The following is a 17,943-nucleotide window of genomic DNA, read 5'->3' as shown; positions in this document are numbered from 1 at the left end:
GTATCTGCACGACGATGATGTCGATATGGGAATCCCAACGACAAAACATGAAGCACCAGGCGGTCGGCCTCTTCGAGGAAAAAATGGCTGATCGGCCTGTAATGGAGGCTCTTGCTTTCCCGCCAACAATATAACTCACGCTTGGTAATAAAACCTGAGACGCAGGTTTAATTGCAATCGAAATAAAGGACAATGCCGCGGGCAATCCCTTTCACGGGAAGCCTCAACTTCTTCGCGACCAATATCAAAAAAGTCCGCTCGCAGCCTCGATGCGACTCACGGCTGTATCTCTCATGGCCGTCTCCTCTCCCTCTGATCTTCTCCTCTCTCCTCTTCCGGTTTCTTTGCCGCGTTTTCCTTTTTCCTTCACAAACATTTATTTTTACCTTTTACTAAAGTCATTTCCATTTCACACAGAAATGTAAACAACAATATTGCCTGAAACTAAAAATCCTACAAGTATATAATAACAACAAAGGCGGAAGTGACGAATCTGTAACAGTGGTTCCATCAATGGAAGTAGTGAGGAGTATAGTTGAGGTGCTGAGGGAAGAGTGAGACAGAACAACTTCTGGGAGGTGGTTCCATAGGTAGAAGTAGTGAGGAGTAGAGTTGAGATGCTGAGGGAAGAGTGAGTTTGGACGAACATCCGTTTGGCCATTGATGAACCTTTGCAAGTTTGACGAACATCCGTTTGGACATTGATGAACCTCAAGTTTGAGAAAGGTCGGTTTGGCCATTGATGAACCTTTGCAAGTTTGACGAACATCCGTTTGGCCATTGATGAACCTCAAGTTTGAGAAAGTTCGGTTTGGCCATTGATGAACCGTTGCAAGTTTGACGAAGATCCGTTTGGCCATTGATGAACCTTTGCAAGTTTGACGAAGATCTGTTTGGCCATTGATGAACCTTTGCAAGTTTGACGAAGATCTGTTTGGCCATTGATGAACCTTTGCAAGTTGGACGAAGATCTGTTTGGCCATTGATGAACCTTTGCAAGTTTGGCGAAGATCTGTTTGGCCATTGATGAACCTTTGCAAGTTTGACGAAGATCTGTTTGGCCATTGTTGAACCTTTGCAAGTTTGACGAAGATCTGTTTGGCCATTGATGAACCTTTGCAAGTTTGACGAAGATCTGTTTGGCCATTGATGAACCTTTGCAAGTTTGACGAAGATCTCTTTGGCCATTGATGAACCTTTGCAAGTTTGTCGAAGATCTCTTTGGCCATTGATGAACCTTTGCAAGTTTGACGAAAATCTGTTTGGCCATTGATGAACCTTTGCAAGTTTGACGAAGATCTGTTTGGCCATTGATGAACCTTTGCAAGTTTGACGAAGAACTCTTTGGCCATTGATGAACCTTTGCAAGTTTGACGAAGATCTGTTTGGCCATTGATGAACCTCTGCAAGTTTGACGAAGTTCCGTTTGGCGATTGATGAACCTTTGCAAGTTTGACGAACATCCGTTTGGCCATTGATGAACCTCAAGTTTGAGAAAGGTCGGTTTGGCCATTGATGAACCTTTGCAAGTTTGACGAAGATCCGTTTGGCCATTGATGAACCTTTGCAAGTTTGACGAAGATCCGTTTGGCCATTGATGAACCTTTGCAAGTTTGACGAAAATCCGTTTGGCCATTGATGACCCTTTGCAAGTTTGACGAAGATCCGTTTGGCCATTGATGAACCTTGGCAAGTTTGACGAAGATCTGTTTGGCCATTGATGAACCATTGCAAGTTTGACGAAGATCTGTTTGGCCATTGATGAACCTTTGCAAGTTTGACGAAGATCTGTTTGGCCATTGATGAACCTTTGCAAGTTTGACGATCTATTTGGCCATTGATGAACCTTTGCAAATTTGACGAAGATCTGTTTGGCCATTGATGAACCTTTGCAAGTTTGACGAAGATCCGTTTGGCCATTGATGAACCTTTGCAAGTTTGACGAAGATCCGTTTGGCCATTGATGAACCTTTGCAAGTTTGACGAAGATCTGTTTGGCCATTGATGAACCTTTGCAAGTTTGACGAAGATCTGTTTGGCCATTGATGAACCTTTGCAAGTTTGACGAAGATCTGTTTGGCCATTGATGAACCTTTGCAAGTTTGACGAAGATCTGTTTAACCATTGATTAACCTTTGCAAGTTTGACGAATATCCGTTTGTCCATCTTATCGACTCGAAACTTATCTTATCGAATCATCTTATCTAGTAGATACAGTGCATTCAGAAAGTATTCAGACCCCTTCACTTTTTTCACATTTTGTTATATTGCAGCCTTTTGCTGAAATCGTTGAAATTCATTTTTTCCCTCATCAATCTCCACTCAATACCCCATAATGACAAAGAGAAAACAGGATTTTAGAAAGTTTTGCAAATTTATTAAAAAGAAAAAACTGAAATATCACATTTACATAAGTATTCATACCCTTTGCTATGACGCTTGAAATTTAGCTCAGGTGCCTCCCATTTCTCTTGATCATCTTTGAGATGTTTCTACACCTTGATTGGAGTCCACCTGTGGTAAATTCAATTGATTGGACATGATTTGGAAAGGCACACACCTGTCTATATGAGGTCTCACAGCTGACAATGCATATCAGAGCAAAAACCAAACCATGAGGTTGAAGGAACTGCCTGCAGAGCTCAGAGGCAGGATTGTGTCGAGGCACAGATCTGGGGAGGCCTACAAAAAAAATTCTGCTGCATTGAAGGTTCCCAAGAGCACAGTGGCCTCCATAATTCTTAAATGGAAGAAGTTTGGAACAACCAGGATTCTTCCTAGAGCTGGCCGCCCAGCCAAACTGAGCAATCGGGGGGAAAAGGGCCTTGGTAAGAGAGGTGACCAAGAACCCGATGGTCACTCTGGCTGAGCTCCAGAGATCCTATGTGGAGATGGGAGAAACTTCCAGAAGGACAACCATCACTGCAACACTCCACCGATCTGGGCTTTATGGCAGAGTGGCCAGACGGAAGCCTCTCCTCAGTGAAAGACACATGAAAGCCCACAGAATCTTGTTTCTCACAGTCAGAGTCCTTTAGGTGCTTTTTTTCAAACTCCAAGCAGGCTTTCATTATGGGGTATTGAATGAAGATTGATGGGGGAAAAAAATGAATTTTAACGATTTCAGCATAAGGCTGCAACATAACAAAATGTGAAAAAAGTGAAGGGGTCTGAATACTTTCTGAATGCACTGTATATGATGATGAGATTATATATATATATATTGTTACGGATACGGGGGACGGCTCTCCCATTAGCAAGGGGTGATTAGCCCCTTGTCCTGTTAAGCTGGCCGTCTCCCCGGTCCTGGTACTTGTACTTGTAACGCTCTCCCGCGGGATGGAACGGATCAGGGTTATGGGTCCAGGGTTTATCCCGAATACCTTTATCCGTCCCTCCGCAGACTAGGGAGACAGGTACCGCTCGAACCCCAGTTTTAGATGTTATAATTGCCGAGCGGTGTTAGCAACCCGACGTTCGAGCCATTAACAGAGACTAACCCGATCCTGAACGTTGGCCAAATCGTGCCACAGGTATTCAATTTGGAAAAGACAAAGACGATGGCTGTGAAGAAGAGGAAGACAGAAGTAGGAAATACGAATATAATTTATTACTACTATTTACACAATGAAAAGAAACCAAGGAGGAGGAAGGATAATAAAATAGAAACAGAAGAAGAAGAAGAAGCGGACACAGTGCACCTTAGCTTACCTATAAACAGTCTTACTTACAACCCCAGGACGGAACAAACAAAACAAACTCACGTACACAAGAGGATGGAATGGCAGGAATGGTTTGGAGGGATGAGCAGGTGGAATCACAGGGCACAGCGATCAGGTCCACTCCGGGCGGGAAGCGAGGAGCCGGCAGCTCCTTGTATTCGGCTTTACACCGCACACCGGCAGGGTCACTCGCTGCCCCGTCAGGGCTTCACGCGGCTGGTTGAAACGGGGCTGGTTGAAGCGGCTCTCTGCAGAAATCAGCTGGGTCACGCATCTGCCGCCAAAAGGCTTGCGCGGGCGCTTTTATCTTGCCTCCGGCGATCAAGCCGCCGGCCTCCAGGACACGCCCATCGGTGAGGTCGCCTCGGCCCTGATTGGTCGCGAGGGCTCACCGATCCCGCCCTTAGAGGAGGCGTTGGCAAGGCCACGCCTTGTTCCCGGCGCTGGGCCGACTCCTCCCACCTTCGGCTCCAAGATGACCTCGTGGCTAATGGAGTCTTGCAGCGAAAACAACCACAACCCACAGCTGCAGCAGAATGCAGCGAACCGCCCGATGCAGTTGGCATGACAAAGGGGGAATGTGCAGGGAATCTACCTTATTTGAATTTGGTGCAATGGAGTGTCAATTAATGGAAGACACAGCCTTAATCTAATACACACAATAAGGAGATAACTACTGAACAGGGAGATCTATGATTTGGCTACGTGATTGTATATGACCTAACTAAGGGACGCCCTTTGACCTTTTTCCACAACAACTGGAGGAAGGAGGGTGATATTTTACAACACAAAAAAACACCATTCTCAAATTCATAACAATATATTGAAAGCAAGTTGTCCAACTGGCAAAAATGGTAGAAATGCTGTTCAATATTGCACTTGGTTTGGTTGATTCACTGCCTGTATCTTTAAAGCACCAAATTTCAGTGAAAATATGCTACATTTTAAAAGAAAACATCTTTTTTCAGAAGTGATTAATTCTGGAAAATAAACTCAACAATAACAGAAACTATTAAAAGTTATATTAGTGTATTAACACATATTAATGACGTCGTTAGTCGTGCAGCTGTTTTATTGGAATCAAATCAGGAATTGTGAGTAGGAGAGAAACATGATCTATGGCAACATGTTTATGCTATAATTCACTATAGATTAAATCGATGTATTCACCAACTTAAAGTGGAATATTTCAAATTCCCATAGAGTGCCAGACTTGCATCGTCATTTATCATCAATAAGTGGAACTTGTAGTTAAACAAATCACAAACGAGAACGGCACGTGGTGGAGCGCATCCCTCCACCAGGCTGAACAGTTGGTTAGGTGACCAGAACAAGCCGATACAAACTCATTCACCTAGTTTAGTCATAAGTCGTCCGTAACTTTTTTAAATATCATGTTATATATTGCTTTTTGCCCGACCCCTCAATGGTGAAGAATCACTTAAAATTTAAATCATACTCGTATATGAATGATCGTTTTAAGGTCATTTTCCCCGCTAGAGCGGGGGTTAGCCTTGCGGGCCCCATGACAATCATGGTTCCCTGTTTGAGGCAATGTTTTTTATGGCCGGATGCCCTTCCTGACGCCAACCCTTGGTCACGCTCTTACGATGGGCAGGGATACGGTGTACCTATTCTAAACCGGGGTACACATCATTCATCCCAGCAAGCTGGTACTCAATTTGCCGACCTCGGAAGGATGACAGGCTGAGTCAACCCCCCTGGCGTTAATTCAGCGATCGACCGGGATTCGAACCCAGGATCCTAGGATCCCAAGCCGGCACCCTAACCGCTAAGCCAACACCAGGCTAGTCGTATCCGAATCCATATACAGATCTTCACCAAAATCGAATCGATTAGTCCTTGTCACACACACAACCGGTCCACAAAGTTTCGTCCAAATCCGTCAACAATTATTTGAGATATCGTACTATACACAAAGAATTAAGTTAAGCACCCCCCCCCCCCCCCCCCGTTTATTTACAACCTCGCACATTACAAGTTTGTTGTCGTCAAAACAGTGTAATATACCCATGATATTGCTATATTTTCTGGAGAAGTGATATTATGGTCACATAAAAACATAACAATCATGCCGTTTTCAATATTTTATTCTGAATAATTTAAGGTGAAATTTTTTGGGAATTTTAGGCATATTTTCACCTCAATTTAAGTATGGAGCTATAGGTCCATCACGGACAGTGTGGATGACGTTTATGTTTTCTAACGTACAGTCATTGTTCTGAGAAGACCTCTAGCGATCTTTGCGTCAATAACGTGTGTAGGACCCACGTGATCGGATCACTGACTCGACCAATCACTTTTTTTCACTCTGATCACTCAATTTCAGCAATGGATAATTGCTAATGTCATACCAATCATTATTTGATCTCACATACCTTAGAATATATGCCAATGTATACATATACACAAAGAATATATATTAGGGGGTGCGTACCTTAATTCGTTGTGTAGGGGTGCTTAACTTAATTCTTTGTGTATATATATGGTTTTTGGCCCTATCACTCAATGGTGAAGAATCGCTTAAAAAATTATACTAGCCGAATCAGGATCTTCACCAAAATCTAATCATTTCGTCCTTGGCACCAACACAACCTGTCCACCAAGTTTCGTCCAAATCTGTCCACAACTTTGAGATATCTTGTTCACAGACAGACAAACAAACATACAGGAGTGAAAACATAACCTCCCTCCACCTTCGGTGGTGAAGGTAAAAACATTACACAGTTGAGCTTAAAATCACTGTTGGCTGCAGGACTAATCTGGGCCCATCGCTAAAGTAGGGTCAAGCTCAAAAAAAATTTCTCTGCCTTCTCGGGTGAGAAGGACCTAGACTGCAGTAGACAGTGGGTAAGATGAAGACAGAACGGGTGGGTTGGATACACTCAATTTGGAGGCAAACAGAGTTTTGACATTCTGCCTTATCGAGCCCGAGTCTGGAGTCATGCCTTTTGAAGTGAGGGAAGGAATGAAGTGGAGGAAGAACCTGACTTGGAGGAACACTTTGGAATACGTGTGGCTACTTTGGAACCCACGTGACCATTTTGTAGCCACCTCATTATTTTTGAACCCGATGATTGAGCATTTCAGTACCTGCATGGCTCCTTTGGAAGCCAGGGGGGTCGTTGTCTAGCCGGTGTGTCCGATTTGCACCCCCATGGCCGTGTGGTTGTTTAAGAACTCCCACAGGTGTTTCAGGACCCCCGTCACTGCTTTCTGAATGTTTCGATGTCCACAAACTTGTGAAGGATTGGTTTTTTTATATTTTATTCCCACTTTTTTTGGCACTTTGGAATTACAAAGGACACAAAACATGAGCTGCATTGTTAATAGCATTGTAATAAATGTGAAAAGTAAAATAAACAGCCATGTATTGTTGTACAATAACCACTTGTATAGTTTGTGTTCGTTCTTGAAGACGAATTAACAAAATTAATTTATTTTTGCTGTGAGGTCCATCAAAGGCAAAGTTATTTTTCTTCCTGTTCTGGTGACTTTGGGAGGACCCTGCCATTTCAGCACCCATCTCTGCTTGCCCTGATGGCATCAAAGAGTTAACCACAATGTTTAGACTGGCATAGAAATAAACACACGACAGCCACTGTGGACCTGACCTCAAGGTCATCAGTGCACCAGTTTGGGTTTTAATGACGATCTCCACCAAAAAGGTTTTTCTCCCATGACAAGCCGTTTCCAGAAGCTTCAATGCACAATCTTGAAATGCTGCCTCCACAAATCCTCTGGGAAACCAAACCATTGGGTGTCCTCACCTTGTTGTATGGTGCAAGCTTCATTAGTTTACATAAAGAAACTCTCATGCTCCAAGTGTTTCCTGTATACCTCCAGACCATGACCATGATTGCCTTTGCTACCTGTACGTGCTTTGAAATAAAACTGCAACTTCATTCGTAACAGCTACCACCTAGCTATGAACTATTTATGTCCTCTGTAACACAAGGTTCAAAAATAAAACAGCACTTGGTAGAGCGCATGCACACCTTTGCCAGACTGAACAATTTACATTTTGTATCCTGAATCAGCATCCTGAGCTTAAGCACAATCGAATCGGCTTCTTCTTTTCACATACCCAACTCATCCAATCCACCAAGTTGTGTCATATGTCCACAACGTTTTGAGATATCGTGCTAAATATCGTTTTTGCCCTATCTCTCAATGGTGAAGAATCATTAAAAAAAAAATATTCTCATCCGGATCTAGATCTTCACCAAAATCTAATCAATTAGTCCTTGTCACACACCCAACCTGTCATCAAGTTTCATCCAAATTGGTCCACAACTTTTAAAGATGTCCTGCTCACAGAAAAACAGCCAGCCAAACAAGACAGTGGAAACACACCTCCGCCAGCGAAGATGGACGAAGGTTAACAATGGATGCCAGCATTGAAGCATCACTAAAACACCAGCTATTCCCAGTATCCCAACATATTTTATTGTCCCCTTTCCTTACATACACACCAAATATTATATAACATATTCACAGTCAATTACACGGAGCTCTCGCACAACAGCGTCTGAAAATTTGCCGTGTGCAACAGCCCTTTAACCGTGTCAAACCCTGCAGCAAAAATCAACAACACCAGAAATCAATGTCAAATTCCTGGGAAACTTGCACCACATTATTCATTGCATTTGATCAACTGAGCCCAAACACCATTTTACAGGTGATCAACTTTGATCTTCCTTTCTGGTTGGTTTGCTGCTCTTATTGTTATTTTAATGTCAGTGCACCCATCACTCCTGTTCCGGCCACGGGAAGCGGCATGCCAGGATTACGGTGGGTGTCAGTCAGGATGGCCACCGGTAGTATATTGCAAGAAAAAAAAAAAATGAAAAAAAAAATAATAATAATCATAAAAGGGTGAGGGAGCAAATTCAGGCTGCACAGCGTTCACTCAGCAATGAAACTTCAAACATGCAGAGCCAGGAAGAATAAAATCAAGTGGAAGTGTGTTGCAAATGGGAGAGTTAGGAGAAGCTTGTTTAGACGATAAACCCCTCCCGACCCCCTAAAAATTTTAAATAAAAAAAGGAAGAAGGAAAGAAGGGAGGGGGGACACACAAAAGAGGGGATGGTAGAGTGGGAATGATGATCAAAACTTGAGAGGTTGAGGGAACAAAAAGGGAAAGAAGAGCAAAATCAGGACCGAGTCACCAACAATGGACCAATCACCACACAGGACTTCGCTGTAGTTCAAAAGTCTGATCAAATGGTTGTGCTAGAGAGAGTTCTGGTTGTGAATCATCAATCAACCTTAACAACACTGTAGATCGTCCTGACAAACCACAGGCATGCAAGGAAGCCGACAGTGCCTGGGGGGATGGGGAGGGAGAGGGTTAGGGGATTGGGAATGGACAGGGATGGAGGTGAGAGAACAATATTTGGTTAGAAAATAAATAAATAAATAAATAGGCCAAATAAAGCATTATTCCGAAAACACCTTTGCTGCTGTTCATATTTCCACATTGCTTAGGATGCCAATTTTGTTTCCCTGCGCTCACTCAGCGCTCAAGATACGCTTATCTCACAAGATAGCTCAGAGTTCGCTTGAGATGGCCTACGAATCAAACCCAGACTAGAAGCCTATAAACTGACATTTTGGTATTTCGCAAGTTGGGCATTGCATCGAAGAGGAGAAGATGTGAAGCTGGCTGTCCCAAATGCTAGCATCCACTTCCAGAAGTTGAAGATCAAAATTATCTTTCGAAATAAAATTTAAAAGGTAGTTCGTAATCTGCAAAAGCTCGTATTCTGCTAACCCGATAGAGTTCCAAATTCTTGCCCAAAGAGCCGCTTTGTAGCACCCTACGATGATACATCGTCAGCAACGGAAACGTGGGTATCCAGATTCCCTCCAGTTCAATATCGGCCAATATCGGATTAACGACAACCTGCCCCGACTTCCTTGTTAGCCATTTGAAAGCAAATGCCACATACTGCCATACCCCTGTATCCACATAGTGTACCTGTGAGCAAAAAGAAGATTATGGCCATGATCAATGTGTAGCCAAAGTACAAGAAGATGGACGCGAGGCCTGCAAGGTGCAAGTGAGTGGCAAAGTAGTGCATGGCATAGATGAGCAGGTACATGGCCGTAAAGCCACTGGTCAGGAACGAACGCCACCACCAGTGGTAATCCTAAATGCAAATAATGGATCCAAAATGCAGCGTGTCACTTCATTGCTCAAATCACCAGCAGACCCTTTAGCAATTCCACGAACACAGAACCGGGTCACTCGTCTCCCCGAGCCATGTACCTCTGAACACAGTTGAAAATAGCAGAGTAAGATGGTGGCTTCGGAACAAGTAATGAGGAGGATGATGAAAACGAGGAAGAGAAAACCAAACATGTAGTACAACTGGTGAGACCTGTAAGCAAACGAAAACAGCAATTAGGCATATTTATTTATTTCCCCACACCCGTCTCAGAATTCTTCCCACCCCAAACGAACTTGCTAATGCTGCCCCCAGGGCCAGTACACAAGCGTTCTGTTCTGGGTTGACTCAGTAAACGAGTAGAAAATGTGAGATGTTTAGCTGAAACATTCTACCTGAGAACTCCTTAACAGATACAATTTACACCAAAATGGGAACTTTGTCACTTTGCCGTCCTAATCACACCATTCAAATGTGAACAATGAAGTTCCAGCAAAAAATACTCCCAGCACATTAGTCAAAATGTCCGTCTGACAAATCAGTCCATCCAATATTGTCTCCGACAGTCTTTGGACATAAAAAGCATTTGGAAAACATAATTTAAAAGAAATAATGGTGATTTTTTTTTTTGTCCTGCACTTGTATTCAAACAATTAGGTTATTGTGCAAAATGTAACCACACTTTGCATTGATAAATTGCAAATATTCACTTAAATAATTGAAAACTGTGCCCTCTGCTCTCCTCTCTTCCCATTCGTTCATTCCCTTGCTCATTTTGTCAAACCGTTGTCCCATTGTCAGTTCATTGTCTTTGTATCCATCTGTCACCTTGCTGTTTCACCAGCCTTGATGTTGTAAAGTAAATATTCAATCAATCGATTCAAAATGACGATACCAGATGCTGTTGAGGATAAAGAAGAGCTGGATGAAGATGCAGGCGAACGGAAGTATTCCGCCAATGACAACAGCAAGAAGTGTGTGTGTGTAGACAGTCTGGGGTGGAATCTGCCGTGGGAGTTGATTGGTACGTACTGGCTGCTCCATGGGCTTGAGGATGGAGATGAAAGAACACTTTATTGTTTTTATGAGGTTTAAAAAGCGACACGAGGAAGATAAACGATAATAATTGAAAGAGGAAAACAGTAAGGCAGTGGGAATGCATGGCAAAAGACACAAGAAATGAGATGAATGAGGTTAAAATGATAAAAACAGGATGTAAAAAATACACGAATTAAACAAACAAGAATACCAGTCCTAATCGAGGACATTAGGTCATCATCCCACAACCACACCTTTACAAATGTGCTGTGCACATTTTACATTTAAATAAATTAAGATGTTCAGGTAAAATTAAATAATCAATTGAAAGCGGCATGCAGATAGTGGAGACAGTAAAGAGCTTAAAAACAAAAGGCAATACTTAGCAATACATGTCTTAGCAATAAATGTCTCCGACTGGTCCCAATAAATGTTCTTGTTCCAAGCAAATTGGGCATTACTCCATGAAAAATTAAAGAAATGCCCCGAAACTCAAACAAGTTCTGTACCTTGACTATAGCAGAAATAATGATTTTTGAAGTGAAATAATGGTGAAATAATGGTGATTCATAAAGCCATGAACAAAGTTTCAGTTCAATATGTTAAAGGGTACCGGGGCCGACTTCCGGTCCCTCGAGCGATGGGGCTTGCTTCGATCTCTCCACGGCATCAAAGTTTGAGTGTTTTCCCGTTCGTTTCTTTGTCAAATTTCCGCTTCGTATTTTGTTGTGTATGTGTTATTGTGTGTTTCTATTTGGTTTTGGTTTTGTAGTTGTTGCAAATTTGTGTGTAATTAGTCATTTCTTTGTTCGCGCCTCGTGCAGCCTGGTGTCTCGTGCGGCCTCCTCGTCTCGACTTGTGCCCCGCCCCCTATATCTCGTTTTTCTTTCACCTCTGCTCCTGCTTTCTCAAATCCACGTTCTCACTTAGAGACTTTTCCCAGATTGTTTTTCATGGTTTTGTTTAAATATTTATTTTAATATGTTTAAACCGCAGCCGTGATGCTGACGCCCCCCCCCCCCCCCCCCCCCCCAGAATTTCCATGTTTTAAGCGTTTCCCAGTGTGTACCCTGGATAAGAATAGGTACGCCATATACCTGCATGTCGTAAGAGGCGACTAGGAGGGTTGGCGTCAGGAAGGGCATCCGGCCATAAAAGCATTGCCTCAAAAAGAGAACCATGACAATTACAACTACATGTGGGCAGGGTGCAGCCCGAAGTGGAGATCGGTTTCTGAGGTTTGGGACATGGAATGTAGGGACAATGACAGGGAGATCAGGAGAAGTGGTGGAAGTATTGGTCAGAAGAAGAGTGGACATATGTTGTGTGCAAGAGACGAGATGGAAGGGAAGTGGTGTGAGAATGGTGAAGGGTCGGCAGGGACAGAAATACAAGTTTATGTGGCAAGGGTGCCCGGAGGGCGTGAATGGTGTTGGTGTCCTGTTTTCTGAAGAGTTTGTAGACAGTGTGGTGAGTGTGACTAGAGTGAGTGATAGGTTGATGATGGTGAAAATGATGATTGGAAAGCTCTTGGTGAACGTCATCTCGGGATATGCTCCGCAGGTTGGTCGAAGCGATGAAGAGAAGGACAAGTTCTGGTGTGCGATAGAGAAGCTGATGGAAAACGTGAAAGATGAGGAAGTTGTTGTGGTTGGTGGAGACCTAAATGGACATGTGGGAAGGAGTATGGATGGTTTTGACGGAGTTCATGGGGGTTACGGATATGGTGTGAGAAATGGAGAAGGTGCAAGGATTTTGGAGTTTGCTGATGGAGCTGATTTGTTGATTTGTAATACTCAGTTCCAGAAAGAGGATAATAAGCTTGTTACATACACGTCAGGTGGGTCGACGACAACCGTTGACTACCTGATGGTGCGTAGGCGAGATAGGGGGCACCTCCGGGACACAAAGGTGATCCCGGAGGAGGAGGCTGTTTCACAGCACCACTTGGTTGTCTGCGACGTAAGGGTGAAAGGTGCGAGGAGAGCTCGGCGGGTGAAGTACCAACCGAGAATGAAGGTGTGGAGGTTGAAAGAGGTGACAGTAAGGGAGGCATTAAAAGAGAGGCTGAGTAGGGTCGAGGATGATGTGGTTGAGCTTGAAAGTGGTTGGATGTCAATGAAAGCTAGTCTGTTGGGAACCGTTGGTGAGGTATGTGGATGGACAAAAGGACCACCGAGGCACTCGGAAACATGGGGGTGGGATGATGAAGTTGGAAAGAGGATTGACGAGAAGAGGAAGAAGTTCAAGGAGTGGCAGAAGGCGAAGGGTACGGGAGCAGAAACAGCAGAGCATGAAAGTTATAAGGCAGCCAGGAAGGCTGCAAAGAAAGAGGTAGCAAAGGCGCAGGAGGCATGTAGGAGGCATGTAGGAAAATGTTCGGAGAACGCTTGGATTCGGAAGAGGGTCAGAAAGCAGTACTCAGGATTGCAAAGCAGATAGCGAAAGAGAGGTGTGATGTGATGGGGGTGAGTTGCTTGAAGGATGAAGTGGGACAAATCGTTGTCGACCCAGATGGAATTAAAGGAAGATGGAAAAGATATATGGAAATGCTGTTGAATACAGAGAATGAATGGGATGGCAACATAGAGAGTAACCCAGTTTTAGGACCGGCAGAGAAGATAACTGAGAAGGAAGTTGAGGAAGCGATAAAAGCAATGAAGGGTAGAAAAGCGGGAGGGCCGACGGGAGTTGTGGGAGATATGTTGAAGGCAGCAGGAAGTTTGGGGTGTGAAGAGAATGACAGAGATCTGTAATCTGGTGGTGAAAGAAGGCCGCATTCCAGTGGATTGGGAACTGAGTACCCTCGTCCCTCTATACAAGGGGAAAGGTGACCCTCTGGAGTGTGGCTCGTACCGAGCGATAAAGTTATTGGAGCATGGAATGAAGGTATTGGAAAGGGTGTTGGAGAGGAGGATAAGGAAGAAAGTGAAGATCGACGAAATGCAGTTTGGATTCATGCCAGGAAGAGGAACGACAGACGCGCTTTTCATTGCGAGGCAGTTGCAGGAGAAGTACATGGAGAAGAGGACGAAGTTGTTTCTTGGGTTTGTTGATCTGGAGAAAGCATTCGATCGGGTTCCACGCAAAGTATTGACATGGGCATTGAGGAAGTTAGGAGTGGAGGAATGGTTGATCAGAGTAGTGATGGCAATGTACAAAAGAGCACGCACAGCTGTAAGGACGAAGGATGGGAACAGTGGTTAGTTTGAGGTGAAGGTGGGAGTGCATCAGGGGTCGGTACTAAGTCCACTACTATTTGTAGCTGTGATGGAGGTGCTGGCTCAGAACGTAAAGGAGGGTTTACCGTGGGAGTTGTTGTATGCAGATGATCTGGTGTTGATTGCGGAAAGTATGGATGGACTGAAGGAAAAGATGAACACGTGGAAGGAATGTATGGAGACAAAAGGTCTGAAGGTGAATATCGGAAAAACGAAGGTGATGGCAAGTGGTAAAGCATGTGGTGAGGTGGAAAGAACTGGGAAGTGGCCCTGTGCTGTGTGTAGGATGGGTGTCGGAGTGAACTCCATTCAGTGTACAATGTGCGCTGAGTGGGTTCATCAAAAATGTAGTGGTCTGAGAGGGTCATTAGCCAGTGTGGCAGCTACATTCAAATGTAAGGTGTGCACAGAGGGAGCTGCAGATGGAGGAAATGTTGAGTTGGATCTTGGAGACGGCGTGAAGCTGGAAGGTGTGAAAACATTTTGCTACCTCGGAGACATGCTGAATGGAGAAGGTGGATCAAATTCGGCAACGGTTGCTCGAGTGAGATGTGCATGGAAGAAGTTTCGGGAATTGAGTGGCGTGCTGATGATGAGGGGAGTGTTGTTGAAGCTGAAGGGAAAGGTGTATGCTGCATGTGTGAGAAGTGTTATGATTTATGGGAGCGAGACATGGGTAATGAATGTGGAGCAGCAACGAAGGCTGGAAAGGGTGGAAATGCGAATGGTTCGAAGGATGTGTGGAGTATCGTTAAGAGGGAGGAAGACAAATGATGAATTGCGAGAGATGATGGGAATAGAGCCTGTGATTGATGCTGTGAAGAGGAACAGGTTGAGATGATTTGGTCATGTGTTGAGGAAGGATGAAAGTGACTGGTTGAGAAGAGTGATGGAAATGAATGTAGAAGGAAGTAGAAGACGGGGAAGACCGAGAAAGACTTGGCTAAAGATGGTGGAAGAAGAAATGCGGGCAAGGGGGTTAACAAGGAGATGCAGAAAATAGGACAAAATGGAGAAGATTGTCATGGGGACCGCAAGGCTAACCCCCACTCTAGCAGGGAAAATGGCCTTTAAAATTCATGTTGTTGTTGTTGTTGTTGTATGTTAAAGGGTGTGGATAAAAGTGGAGAAAACCACAGGTGGGACAGACAGACGGACGGACAGACAGACAGACAGACAGACCGAGATGGAGAGCAAACCTATAGTCCTCTCTGGGTAGGGGACCAATAAATAAACAATTCAAGGTGGTATTTTAAGTAGGTAGAATGGCAAAAGGTATACAAATAATTTAATAATTCAAGGTAGTACAAACAGCAATAACAACAACCTGATGGAGCAAGAGGCCTTTCGGGCCATGATGCCTGCACTTGACCAATATCAGACCAAACAAATCCGTGTCACACCACAGACTCTATCTCAATGAGGGTTGGTGAGAGGTGCCATGTATGCAAATTAATATGAGTGCCCTTACAATAAACTTCAATACAGGAGGAGGCCTTAGACCCATCAAAGCATGCACTACGATTGTCAACTTACGATTGTCTGTCCGTGCTCTATCAAAAGGGAGGCGCAAAGCACCCCTCCCTCGATATAAGGATCGTTTCTCTGTATGCGGCTTTAAATGTGGGGACTGAAAATACGTTTCTCGGCTTCTGGGAAGTGCAAGCAAAGCGTCCCTCGGAACTTTAACATGGGGACTGAAAATTAGCTTCTCAGCTTCTACCAATATATATATATATATATAGTTATATATATTGGTAGAAGCTACGGTAGTTACGTTTATGGGGGGTAGGCAATGGAATACCTTACGCCAGGTAGGATTGTATAGGTCGTGTGCTCCGACTGTCGTGAAGAAGAAGAAACACCCTTGTAACTAAGTAGGTAATCCGTTAGACAGGATGTCGCGTAAGTGTATAATTGTCTCCATAGCGAGGGGCGGGGCTATGTTAATTAGGTGGGGTTAAAGGGTAATTAATTCCCTGTATGTAAATGACCTCTGATTTTTCCCTTGTTCCTTATGACACTGCACTACACACACACGACCAGCCAAGCAATCGGCGCGCAATTATAAACATTAAATAAAATAACCGGAACCAGGACATTCAACTGCCGCTGGCGCCGCCAGCCGAGTCATCACAACACCAAGCAAGCAGGGCCGTGAGGCCCCGCCCCAAAAGGTGATGATTGGTCAGGGCAATGGAGCGAAGAAATGGACTCTGATTGGAGCACGCACGGACGGAATTGGATGACGTTCGAGACCGGGGAAGAAAAAGGCTGAGGACGGCCATTTTCTCTCTCTTGCTTCATGGATGTGGTCACAAGCAGTCACAGTTCGTTCTCGTTCATTCTCGTTCGCTCTCTCTTTCTCAGTTTCATTATGAGCAGACAGTTGTGCTCGCAGTTCGTGCTCGCTCTGTTCCTGGCTGCGTGGAGGGTCAGACGCATCCTTTCCCTGGTTCGTTGGTGCTGCCTTTGTGATGGCTGTGTGTGCCTGAGAGACCTCGGTGCTTTGTGTAGCGTGGGACGAGGACAAAGTGAAGGCCTGCTCGCTTCACGTTCACGGTTGGCGGGTGAACGGACTGCGCACCAAGGCGTGCATTTTCCCACGCAGGGACGTGGGACCTTCGATGGCCCCGGACAGTCACAGATGCCAGGCGGAGTGCAGGCAAATGCACCACACACACACATTTATTATTTTCCATTTATTTATCCCCTTGTGTTGTTTTACGAGTCCGTATAGGGACGCTCCATTTAGGATTTTAGTTTTACCGTGCATTGCTTGTTTCCTGGCATTATTTTTATTAAACCTGTTTATTTGTTGCATTTTAATTCCGTGTCGGTCTTGCTTGATTATCGTGGTTCGAGGACGCTCCAATGGAATCCATGCAGGTAAGCGCTCGCTGCCCTCCACCCCACCCCCCCCCCCCCCCCACGCATATTAACACCTCCATAGTTTGAGTGAACACCTCGGAGTTAAAGATCGATCGGTCATTCGTCCAAGGCCGGTCTATATCAGCACGGATACGACAATATATACACACTTTATACCACTTTAAGACATTTTTTTTTATTCCAATGTGCTGGCCCAATGGCCTAATGGATAAGGCATCAGATTCCCAAACTGGGGATTGAGAGTTTGAATCCTGTCTGGGTTGAATATTTTTTTCCCCTTACCTTTTCAAGTCTTTTATATCGTTTTCAATAAAGTCTTGTACGATGAACAAATGCGTTTAGTTCATATTTAAAATGTATCTTGGGGAAAATGCCAGGGGCATAGAAAAGGCCCCTTTACATGGAATGTGCCATGTGGCAAAGTATAGAAAAGAAGGGACATTCAAAAAAAATCTCGTGTGCATGCTCTACTACCCTTGTATTCTTAGGAGAAACCAAGTAATGCTCGAGAAAAGATCACATAAGGGGCGCTAATTTGATTCATACAGTTGCATGAAGAGGTAAATGTATTTTTTTTGCCAGATGTAGGGTGCCCCTTTATATGAACTTTTCTAGAGAATTACTTGGTTCCTCCTAAGAACACAAGGGTAGTCCAGCATGCACACGAGATTTTTTTTGAATGTCCCTTCTTTTCTATACTTTGCCACATGGCGCACACCCTTACATAAAGGGGCCTTTTCTATGCCCCTGCCATTTTACCCAATAATCATACAGTTATTGTTATCATACAGTTATCACTTCCGTTTCCGGTCTTGCTGGCGAGGGTTCGTTTATTCTCAGCTTTCCATGCTATCCATCGAAATCGAAGTTAAGTA

At 44.2% G+C, this 17,943-nt stretch overlaps 1 protein-coding gene across 2 annotated transcripts in view; it reads right to left on the bottom strand.

The window, feature by feature from the left end:
- Positions 1 to 8,169: 8,169 nt before the first annotated feature.
- The window catches only part of LOC137425381 (transmembrane 9 superfamily member 2), a 73,531-nt gene continuing 63,757 nt past the window's right edge, over positions 8,170 to 17,943 (bottom strand). For both annotated transcript variants that reach the window (XM_068113775.2, XM_068113776.2), the window contains 4 exons: positions 10,813 to 10,964; positions 10,019 to 10,130; positions 9,728 to 9,899; positions 8,170 to 9,073 (listed from right to left, as the gene is read on the bottom strand). In XM_068113775.2, the coding sequence (XP_067969876.2) occupies positions 9,006 to 9,073; positions 9,728 to 9,899; positions 10,019 to 10,130; positions 10,813 to 10,964 (504 nt within the window). In that variant the 3' untranslated portion in view covers positions 8,170 to 9,005. The remainder of the gene's footprint in view (positions 9,074 to 9,727; positions 9,900 to 10,018; positions 10,131 to 10,812; positions 10,965 to 17,943) is intronic.

This window comes from Myxine glutinosa, chromosome 4, assembly GCF_964187855.1.
Source record: "Myxine glutinosa chromosome 4, kmMyxGlut1.1, whole genome shotgun sequence".
NCBI classification, from domain to species: Eukaryota; Metazoa; Chordata; class Myxini; order Myxiniformes; family Myxinidae; genus Myxine; species Myxine glutinosa.
This window is presented reverse-complemented; position numbering and strand designations above follow the sequence as displayed.